Raw genomic sequence first — 12,140 nt, 5'->3', positions numbered from 1 at the left:
TATAAGTGTTTGTCAACATTATTATGCTCCATGCACCATTTTTTTCTACATAGATGTCGATTTATGAAAGTAAGGCCTACTTTGTGTAATTGGCTTAATGGTTTACAATTGACAATCAAATCTTGGAGGATGACTAAGACTACAAAAGCCCTTCAATTGATATCTTTGTTAAAAACTTTTAAAGTGATTTGGGTTGCCCTTTTTGTCTTTTTTTTCATATTATTATTTATTTATATTTAATACTCTATCTGTATTTGCCTTTGTTTTCTTTCCTTGACATGTTTTGCTGATGTCTTGATTTGCTCAACCTCATGTGCAGATTGTTGGTTATGTTGAAAGTGCCTTGACTTTTGTGTGAATTATACATGTATGTAAGTTGTTCAATAAAAAAAAATATGTGAAGGTTGTTTATTATTGAAATTATGATACAGCCCCAACAGCTTAGTTAATATAAGATAGGGTTTACTGTACTGGCGATGATTTAAAAGTTATTTAAAAACAAGTCAAATGTTAGTTGTATGATCTTTAATTCTGTGTACAAATCTCAATAAACCACATCAAAAATACACCCATTTAATCAAACTGGCATCTGCAAGAAGGAGTGTGCTAGCACATTTATGATCATGTTTTTTTCCAAGCCTTTTCATTAGTTGTATGGCGTTGTTGATCTACAAGCTCCCTTTATGTTGATCATCCCCAGGTGTGACAGGACATGGTTTAACCACAAAGTTGAGGTAAAAAAAAGTGATGGTAAACATCAGGAGAGTACACTATTTCCGGGTACTTTATCAAGTGAATCACGTTTCAATCAGTACAGCACGAGCTTTTTCAAAAATATATTATAACATTGATCATTTCAGCTCATACAGATTGATCACTGGAAAAGAAATGTATCGTCGAGTCTGCTGAGACCGCGCCCTGTTATATTCTGTTCCCATCACTTCACGAACATCTAGTGAGGCAAAAAATTATAGTTTGTAAAACAAAAGAAAATGATGCATTTTTAAGTTATCCACTGCATGGCGATGATGGTTTTTTTTAGTTTCCTCACCTTATGCAATATTCTCCACTTTGAAATATTCTGCACACAGCTGCAAAATAAAAAGGACCATCTCACACCAGAAATGATCCTATTGGTGCACTGTTGCGTCTGTTGGCCGCCACGGGTCTAGCATGCATTCTTTGCCAAGCATCTCACTTTATGATTATGACAAGTGGCTGAGGAGGAGCCGAGCAGAAGACTTTTCACACGGTCACACACAAGGTCACATGAGCAAAGTGGGGCACTGGTGGCTGTGCGATGGCTGTGAGTGGGAGCTTTGATACATTTTCAGAGCACAGTTAAGTTAAAGTTAACTTAAGTTAAAGTTTCCCTCACTGTTGGTCCGTGCTAATGGTGGTAGTCTCTTTTGGTGTGCGGACGATTCCCCAGTATGTGATCCACTTCTGAGGCGATGCCTGCAGTCATCTTTGGAATGACCTGAAGTTCATACAGCATAGCTTTAAAACATGATCAAACACACACATCACTGTGTTATAATGCCACTAATAGGACAGTAAAATCTATAAAGTTAAAGTCACACACACACACTAGGTGTGGTAAAATTATGCTCTGCATTTGACCCATCAGCCTTGATCACCCCCTGGGAGGTGAGGGGAGCAGTGGGCAGCAGCGATGGCCATGCCCGGGAATAATTTTTGGTGATTTAACCCCCAATTCCAACCCTTGATACTGAGTGCCAAGCAGGGAGGTAATGGGTCCCATTTTTATAGTCTTTGGTATGACTCGGTCGGGGTTTGAACTCACAACCAACCGATTTCACGGCGGACACCCTAACCACTAGGCCAGTGGTTGTCAACCTTTTTTCAGTGATGTACCCCCTATGAACATTTTTTTAATTCAAATACCTCCTAATCAGAGCAAAGCATTTTTGGTTGAAAAAAATAGATAAAGAAGTAAAATACAGAACTATGTCATCAGTTTCTGATTTATTAAATTGTATTACAGTGCAAAATATTGCTCAATTGTAGTGGTCTTTCTTGAACTATTTGGAAAAAAAGATATAAAAATAACAAAAAACTTGTTGAAAAATAAACAAGTAATTCAATTCTAAATAAATATTTCTACACATAGAAGTAATCATCAACTTAAAGTGCCCTCTTTGGGGATTGTAATAGAGAGTCATCTGGACTCATGAATTTCATTATAAACATTTCTTCACAAAAAAAGAAATATTTATGGAACATGTCCACAAAAAAATCTAGCTGTGAACACTGAATATTGCATTGTTGCATTTTTTTCACATTTTATGAACTTACATTCATATTTTGTTGAAGTATTAATAAATATAAAAATATAAAAAATATAATAAATATAAAATATAAATATATTCATAAAGGATTTTTGAATTGTTGCTATTTTTAGAATATTTTTGAAAAATCTCACGTACCCCTTAGCATACCTTCAAGTACCCCCAGGGGTACACGTACCCCCATTTGAGAACCACTGCACTAGGCCACTGAGTTGGTTAAGGTCCAACACGACTTGTTTTTAAAATCTTCCCATTGGAAATAATGAATTGTTTTGTTACAGCAGGGATGTCAAAGTGGTTTTCATTGAGGGCCACACCGAAGTTATGGCTACCATCAGAGGGCTGCTTGGAACAGTAAATAATGTATGAATTTGCCTCTGGATTTCCTCATTAATTATATAAATTGTTTTAAGTACATTTTACACTGTTTTTTCTGGGGGTGGTGGTGGTGGTGGGGGGATCTACGGAAAAAGCGGAATTGTTGGGTTAAATTGACATTGTTTTTTTACAACATTATATTGTTCATGGAAAAACAGTACACATTCTTTTTTTTTACAAATGCACCCAATTACAGGAAATGTAGTCTTAATTTAAAAAAAAAAAAGTTTTTTCTTGGCAGCACTTTGTGCTGATAGAAATATTCCTCCGTTTTTCCTCAAAGGATGATCACTTGCTTGAGAACACATCCTTATGCAAGTTATCTTATTTACACGATTCATGTCATTCCAGAGAGCCACATGGCAGTTATGGCTGCCATCAGAGGGCCGCTTGGAACAGTGAATAATGTAGGAATTTTCCTCTGGATTGATTAATTATATAATTTGGTTCAAATAGACAGTCCATTTTACAGTAAAAACTTTACATTAAATTTTTTTTACTGTAAAATATAAAGGTTTTTATTTTATTTTTTACAACATTTTTCAGTAAATGGAAAAACAGTACCACTGTTTATTTTATTTTTTTGGTGGTGGGGGACGAGGGGGTTTATAAAACAGCTGGCAGCTAATTATTTGCCAGAATTTTTGTATTAAATTGACATTGGTTTTTACAACATTATATTGTTCATGGAAAAACAGTACAAGTTATTTTCTTATTTTGGCAACTTAGCTGCCAGTTTTTGTACCATAAAAAACAATGTACCGTCTTTCCGTTTACAGTAATACACCGTTAAAAACTGCAACCGTAGATTTTACAGTAAAAAACTGGAAGCTCAGTCAACAGAATTTTAACGTAAACAGTATACCTCGTTTGGTAGAGTGGCCGTGCCAGTAATTTGAGTGTTCCAGGTTCGATTCCCGCTTTTGCCATCCTAGTCACTGCCGTTGTGTCCTTGGGCAAGACACTTTACCCACCTGCTCCCAGTGCCACCCACACTGGTTTAAATGGAACTTAGATATTGGGTGTGAGTGTGAATGTTGTCTGTCTATCTGTGTTGGCCCTGCAATGAGGTGGCGACTTGTCCAGGGTGTACCCCGCCTTCCGCCCGATTGTAGCTGAGATAGGCGCCAGTGCCCCCCGCGACCCCGAAAGGGAATAAGCGGTAGAAAATGGATGGATGGATGGATATTGGGTTTCACTATGTAAAGCGCTTTGCGTCACTAGAGAAAAGCGCTATAAAAATATAATTCACTTCACTTTTCAATTTACTGTAATATGCTGTAAAGAAGAACATAAAATGTATTGTCATTTTTATTAATTTAATAGGTAGTTTTCTGTAAAGTTAAGTATTTTTATTTAGACAAAAACATGTTTGGAAAGTGGCTTCACGGTGGCAGAGGGGTTAGTGCGTCTGCCTCACAATACGAAGGTTCTGCAGTCCTGGGTTCAAATCCAGGCTCGGGATCTTTCTGTGTGGAGTTTGCATGTTCTCCCCGTGAATGCGTGGGTTTCCTCCGGGTACTCCGGCTTCCTCCCACTTCCAAAGACATGCACCTGGGGATAGGTTGATTGGCAACACTAAATTGGCCCTCGTGTGTGAATGTGAGTGTGAATGTTGTCTGTCTATCTGTTTTGGCCCTGCGATGAGATGGCGACTTGTACAGGGTGTACCCCGCCTTCTGCCCGATTGTAGCTGAGATAGGCGCCAGCGCCCCCCGCGACCCCAAAAAAGGGAATAAGCGGTAGAAAATGGATGTTTGGAAAGTATGATGATTTACTGTAATATTTGTTGTAACATTGGATACTATTAAAGTTTAAAATATATGCAATTTCAAGCAGTACATACACTTTTTCTGACAAAATGAAAAAAAAATCAAAATCAAAATATTAGGTACTTTGACACATTTCCTTTCCAGGTGTTTGTGGGCCAGATAAAATGATGTTGCATGCCAGACCTGGCCTCCGGGCCTTGAGTTTGACTCCTGTGTGTTACAGTGTCAAACGGCTTCCATTATAAACCTGCTAATGTCTACATGCAGGTTTAACTAACAGTTTAAAAGTCATACTATTGTGGATTGTTTTCTATACATAGTGCCAGATCAACAATAAAAGTTTTGATATAGAACACAATCATGTGAAATGTCCTTGAAAGCACATAAATCCACGTTTTTAAACATTAATTTTCATGTCAAAATATAACTTTGGCGTTTTTTTAACAAAATATATTAAAAAAATAGGATCCAAACAAAAATTGTGCAATGCTCGTCTTAGCCGCAGGTAGTTGTTGTTCCTTTTGCCTAAACGCTGGACTAAATTACAGTACAGGTGCGCCAAAACAAGGATGATTTGGGAGATTACAATCCAAACACTGTTAGTTCCGAACCAGTTTTAATTCTCGAGCATTTATTAGTAGCCAGCGAGAAGGTATATTTTTGACATGATGGACGTAAACAGAGGTCGCAACACCGGAGGTACCGTCATTTTCGGACTATAAGGTACACCGGATTAAAAGGTGCACTGCCGATGAGCGGGTCTAGTCAGGTCTATTTTCATACAAATGGTGCACCGGATTATAAAGCGCATCAAAAGGGTCATATTAGGATTTTTTTCTAATTGTAAAAGACTTCCTTGTGGTCTACATAACATGTAAGGGTGGTTCTTTGGTCAAAATGTTGCATGGATGATGTTTTGCAGATCATCTTCAAATCACTTCCTTACAGTCGCTTCAGGATCTTCCGTTTTGTGGGCGGTCTTATTTACGTGCCTCCACTTTGACAGCCGCAATGGGCCAACAATCCATCAAGTAGTGTGGCTTCAAAGTCATACTAAAATATTTAAATAATATATAACATAACATTTAAAGTGTTGGTGTTGTTTACTGGCGTCATCTTGCAGTCTATACATGCTAGACTGCCATCTACTGGTTACACTTATTACACCATGTACTAAATAAAATTGCTTCGAGGACGGTAAGCACAATCAGAATTATTCCGTACATTAGGCGCACCGGGTTATAAGGTGCACTGTAGAGTTTTAAGAAAACTAAAGGATTTTAAGTGTGCCTAATAGTCTGAAAAATAAGGTAAGTATTAAAAACAAGAACTATAAAAATGAGCCAGTCTTTTGAAAAGCTCTTTAAAAGGAAGGGGTCTTGGAGAGTTGACTCCCTTCCGAGAGCCATAAATCCCATGACTAATCAAGTGCACAAGAGCACTTTTTGGAGCCACACATTCTGTGGGATGAAGGCTTGCACACAAAACAAGGTGTTCCCAGGAGGACTCATCAAAAACGGTCTAAAACATCAAAGGCTAGAATATAGCAACGCACTTTGAATACACGATTGTGGGACCCCGGAGACTTGTTTAAAATAAAAAATAGTTATATGGGACCTTCCAAGAATGAACAAAAAAACTTGTACCGACAGCTTGGATCTCAAAGTTTTTGTGGTTCTTTAAAAATGCATTTTTGGAATTTATATTTAAAGGCTCCACTCTAAATAATACAGACGATATAAGGCATAGGTATCAAACTCAAGGCCTGGGGGCCAGATCTGGTTCGCAACATCATTTGATGTGGCCCCTGGAAATAATGTGTCAATAAAGAACTTAATCGGTCTTACTAACATATTTTTCGCCATGTATGCGATGTGGCCCTCAATAAAAATGAGTTTGACACTCCTGATCTGATATAAGACATAGTCAGTCAACCTGAATGGCCCCGAGATTCTCTGTCAGCTGGCTTGGATTGGAGGATCCCAGCAGTACTGAGCTCACACCTTCATTCCTCAGGCACCATGCTGGAAAACAGACAAAAATAGATCGACTTAGGGTTGTCTCGATACCAATATTTTGGTACCGGTATCAAAATATATTTTCATACTTTTCGATACTTTGATTCTTTTCTAAATAAAGGGGACCACAAAAAATTGCATTATTGGCTTTATTTTAACAAAAAAAATCTTAGGGTACATTAAAGGCCTACTGAAACCCACTACTACCGACCACACAGTCTGATAGTTTATATATCAATGATGAAATATTAACATTGCAACACATGCCAATACGGCCGGGTTAGTTTACTAAATTACAATTTTAAATTTCGCGCCGAAGTATCCTGCTGAAACGTCGGGGTATGATGAAGTGTGCGCGTGACGTCACGCATTGTAGAGGACATTTTGTTCCAGCACCGTTCCCAGCTATAAGTCATCTGTTTTCATCGCATAATTCCACAGTATTCTGGACATCTGTGTTGCCGAATCTTTTGCAATTTGTTCAATGAATAATGGAGACGTCAAAGAAGAATGCTGTAGGTGGGAAGCGGTGTATTGCGGCCGCCTTTAGCAACACAAACATAGCCGGTGTTTTATTGTCTACATTCCCGAAAGATGACGGTGAAGCTTTACTATGGAACAGAGCGGGCAAGCGAACACGGTTGGATTGGACCACACACACAAAGTACAGTGTATTATGCAGCGATCATTTCAAAAGATCGTGTTTCGAAGAGGGTCCCTTGCAAAGGGCAGAGATGGGCATTGCCACCACCTGTCAACTGGTGCTGAAGAAAGGTGCGGGGCCGACCTTCAGGTTGTACAGGTTCGACCATATAATATCACTAAAACACTAGTAACACAATAAGCATATAAGGGATTTTCCAGAATTATCCAAGTAAATTTGTCTAATAACATCTGAATCGCTCCCACCTGGAGTCTCTTTTTTTCTTCCTAGTCCTTCACTCTCACTTTCCTCATCCACAAATCTTTCATCCTCGCTCAAATTAATGGGGAAATCTCCGCTTTCTCGGTCCGAATCGCTCTCGCTGCTGGTGGCTAGGATTGTAGACAATGTTCAGATGTGAGGAGCTCCACAACCCGTGACGTCACGCACACATCGTCTGCTACTTCCGGTACAGGCAAGGCTTTTTTATCAGCATCAAAAGTTGTGAACTTTATCGTGGATGTTCTCTACTAAATCCTTTCAACAAAAATATGGCAATTTCACAAAATGATCAAGTATGACACATACAATGGACCTGCTATCCCCGTTTAAATAAGAAAATCTCATTTCAGTAGGCCTTTAAACATATGTTTATTCTTCCAATATAGTCCTTAAATAAAAAAGTAAACATACTAGACAACTTGTCTTTTAGTAGTAAGTAAACAAACAAAGTTTCCTAATTATTCTGCTGACATATACAGTAACATATTGTGTCATTTATCATTCTATTATTTTGTCAACATTATAAAGGACAAACTATAAAAAATGATTATCAAACTACTTCTTGATTTACTTTTAATGTCTGCTTACTTCCTGTTTTAACATGTTCTATCTACACTTCTGTTCAAATGTAATAATCACTTATTATTCTGTTGTTTGACACTTTACATTAGTTTTTGATGATACCACACATTTAGGTATCGATCCGATACAAAGTTGTTACAGGGTCATACATTGGTCATAATTTAAGTTGTCATGTGTCCATGGACGTATTTCCGAGTTTTTGTAAATGATATGAAATAAAGAAAAAAAATAAAAAATAATATTGTGACGATAAAAAAATATCAATGTAATCACAGTAGTGTCGACTGGATACGCTCTTGTACTTAGTATCATTACAGTGGATGTCAAAGTGTAGTTCCACCCATGTAATTTGTTTAAATTGTGAGCTATTGTATCCTCCTACGGTGGTAAGTGAAGCATTTTTAGCTATTCCTCGTCTTGCAGTGATAATGATACTTGTAAGAACCTTGCTTTATTTGTTGCCATGGAGGCGAATATTAGTGATTTAAAAGTAGCAAAAACACTGCAGACTGCGGATGGACATTAGCCGCTAACTAGCTTGCCATAATTTAAAGCACCTCTTCCTGATGGCATTTCAGTGTTATATCTACACCTTTATCTTTAGATTTTAAGCCAAAATGTGTATGTTCTTCCTTTTCTGTCTACACGCTGTGTCTGCTTGTAAGTACTCCGTGTGTGCGCGCTGCCGAACATGCTCCTCTGCTCGTATAACCAGCAATGTCATGACGTGATGACGACGTGATGTCATGCCTGTAAAAAAAAAAAATATGGCAAACCGGTACATACAGCTTATAGTACCGATTTTGATTCATTAGTACCGCGATACTATACCAGTACCAGTATACCTTACAACCCTAGATCGACTTTATTCCGCCTTTGAGGCTAATCAAAACATCGCTAGACAGGATATTGCAAAGATTTTGCCATTATAGTTGAGTTATTTTGCTATAAGAGTAATGTAATGGCAATATTATTATTTCTTATCTAAATATTCGTCTCAGAGACAGGTGGTTTCGCCTCAAACCCCTTCATCCTCCTCCTCTCATCCTAAAAGTTATAAAGTTGTGGAAGAGTTCTTCGTCTCTCTCTCCCTCTTGCTCCTTTTCTTCTCCTTTCAGTAGCAGCGAAAACCATTTATTCTTTGTAATCTGATGTTATTTGAGTTCTCAAACAAATACTTCAAAAGATCTTACTTTTCTATGGACAATTCTTTGTTGAATATGAAAAAAGTCCACAACAGTAAACACACAGAAAGCCTCTCACCGATAGCGAGTTGGGGTAACGTACAACCAAGCTTCTCCGCTATATGAGCCAACTCCTTCAGCTTGGCTTGCTGTTTCCTTCCGTCCTCACTCGTTATTTTCTCCTTTAACCACTGGTATGGCTGCGAAATGAAACAAAGGAGCGGATTAGATTACTTGTAAATCAGAAACACAAAGTTCGAAGCAAACCACATTCGAGCCGGTACCCGCTGGAGCAGGGGTCACCAACGCGGTGCCCGCGGTAACCAGATAGCCCTTAGGGACCAGATGAGTCGCTATAAAAATAGCTCAAATAGCAGCACTTACCAGTGAGCTACCTTCCATCCATCCATCCATTTTCTACCGCTTATTCCCTTTTGGGGTTGCGGGGGGTGCTGGCGCCTATCTCAGCTACAATCGGGCGGAAGGCAGAGTACACCCTGGACAAGTCGCCACCTCATCGCAGGGCCAACACAGATAGACAGACAACATTCACACTCACATTCACACACTAGGGCCAATTTAGTGTTGCCAATCAACCTATCCTACCTCTGTTTTTTAAATTGTATTTATTTACTAGCAAGCTGGTCTCGCTTTGCTCTACATTTTTAATTCTAAAAGAGACAAAACTCAAATAGAATTTGAAAATCCAAGAAAATATTTTAAAGACTTGGTCTTACCTTTGTAATTAAATCCATTTATTTTTTTACTTTGCTTCTTAGAACTTTCAGAAAGACAATTTTAGAGAAAAAACACAACCTTAAAAGTGATTTTAGGATTTTTAAACACATATACCTTTTTACCTATTAAATTCCTTCCTCTTCTTTCCTGACAATTTAAATCAATGTTCAAGTAAATACATTTTTTTATTGTAAAGAATAATTAATAGATTTTAATTTAATTCTTCATTTTAGCTTCTTTTTTTTCGACGAAGAATATTTGTGAAATATTTCTTCAAACTTATTATGATCAAAATTAAAAAAAAATATTCTGGCAAATGTAGAAAATCTTTGGAATCAAATTTAAATCTTATTTTTTTTTTTTGTCCTGTCCAGCTTCTCAGGCAAATCATATAGTTGATGTAAATGCCCATATCGGCTGTTCAGATTTACTTTACAAAAGAGAAGTGTAGGATAATTCTCTTGTTGCCTTATTTGAATTTGACTTTATTAAATGTATTTATATTATCATTTGGTTCAGCCGGGCCAAAGCAGGAGGGGATAGAAAGAGAAAAAAAGGAAGACAGAGGGGGAAATTGTGGGGATAAGAGGGGGATTAGACAGAGGGACAAAAACGACAACAGCAAATACAACAATAACAACAACAACAACAACAATAAAACAACACCAGCACATACAATATGTACAAATATGATCGTAAAGGTAATAGCAAATAAGCAGTTAGTGAAATAAATAATATAGTAATGACAATGAGCATTTTTACACTAAAACTGGAGCAATACAAATACCAATAGAAAAAGCGCTTTTGATCATGAACAAAACCAATAGTTTACTTCTATTATCAACAATAAAGTTGTTCAAATGCAACAATACGTATACATAATGATAGCTAGAAAGATAATAAAAAAATAAATAAATAAATGAAAAAAAAAAAAAGAAGGAATACCGAAAGATGAAAGGGAAGAGAGAGAGACAACCTATATTAATCTTGTACATTGTTATAGTAACAATGGTTTGAACTCTGTCAATATGCCTTGTGTTACCCAGTTTACCCTAGGGCAACAACGTTGATATATGTGTGATGAAACATGATTATGTGCATGAGTGTATGTATGTATATGTACTTGTATATGAACAGAATGTGTATATGAATGTTTGTACAGTAAATGTATATGTACAGTATATGTATGTTTGTACCGTGAATGTGCGCGTGGATGGACGGACTTGGAGTATGTAGGTATGTAATATATTTGTGTATGTATGTGGGAGCGTAGGTACCAATGTATGGACGTTTGTATGTATGAATAACGGTGTGTGTGTGTGTGTGTGTGTCTGTTAGTATATGTGTGTTTGTATGTACAATATATTTGACCCCCAGTGTGCGTGGGAGCCAGAGTGCGGACCCAGCCGCCCAGAGAGCCCAACCCAAACAGCAGGTGTGGCGCCCAGGGAACCAGGGACCACCCGCCCCATGCAGCCAGGCCGGCCAGCGGCGGGAACCCCAGAGCCCGGCCCACTGCGCCGCCCGGAAGAGCCGGCAGCAGGCCGCAGACAGACGCGCCCGGCAGAGGACAGGGCACGAGAGAAGCAGCGGACGGCCAGACCCCAAGCCACCGAGAGAGAACCCCCCACACGGGCAGAAAGACGGGACGCCCCGCCCGGGGGGACCCAGAGACTCCCCGCAGCCAGACGGGAAGATCGCCCCCGCCCCACCAGCACCCGGGTTCCCCCGACCCCACCCCACCCCCCGGGGAGCACGGCGCGGCCCACACCAGGCCACCCCACCCGAGCCGGCCGCCACAGGACCACCCAGCGCAGGGCCGCGGGGACCACCCACCCCACCCGCAGGGACCCCAACGATGGAGATGGAACAACCAGCAACGGCCCTGTCGAAGTTCCCCCCTGAGGGAGGGGGAGAAAAGGAAAAAAATAAATAAAACGAAACAAACAAAAAAATATTAAATTCTATATATATATATATATATATATATATATATATATATATATGTATATATATATATATATATATATATATATATATATATATATATATATATATATATTTAATTTTTGTTTGTTTGTTTCGTTTATATATATATATATATACATATTTATATATATATATATACATATACATATATATATATATATACGTACACATATATATACATATACATACACACATATACATATACATACACACACATATTTACATACATATACACACATACA

At 38.3% G+C, this 12,140-nt stretch overlaps 1 protein-coding gene across 3 annotated transcripts in view; it reads right to left on the bottom strand.

Moving 5' to 3' along the window:
• Positions 1–516: 516 nt before the first annotated feature.
• The window catches only part of kcnab1b (potassium voltage-gated channel subfamily A regulatory beta subunit 1b), a 175,462-nt gene continuing 163,838 nt past the window's right edge, over positions 517–12,140 (bottom strand). For all 3 annotated transcript variants that reach the window (XM_061920157.1, XM_061920156.1, XM_061920155.1), the window contains 3 exons: positions 9,251–9,371; positions 6,398–6,486; positions 517–1,480 (listed from right to left, as the gene is read on the bottom strand). In XM_061920157.1, the coding sequence (XP_061776141.1) occupies positions 1,391–1,480; positions 6,398–6,486; positions 9,251–9,371 (300 nt within the window). In that variant the 3' untranslated portion in view covers positions 517–1,390. The remainder of the gene's footprint in view (positions 1,481–6,397; positions 6,487–9,250; positions 9,372–12,140) is intronic.

The sequence above is a fragment of the Nerophis ophidion genome, linkage group LG14, assembly GCF_033978795.1.
Source record: "Nerophis ophidion isolate RoL-2023_Sa linkage group LG14, RoL_Noph_v1.0, whole genome shotgun sequence".
In the NCBI taxonomy this organism is placed as follows: Eukaryota; Metazoa; Chordata; class Actinopteri; order Syngnathiformes; family Syngnathidae; genus Nerophis; species Nerophis ophidion.
The sequence above is the reverse complement of the archived record's forward strand: the minus strand, read 5'-3'. Positions and strand labels throughout refer to the sequence as shown.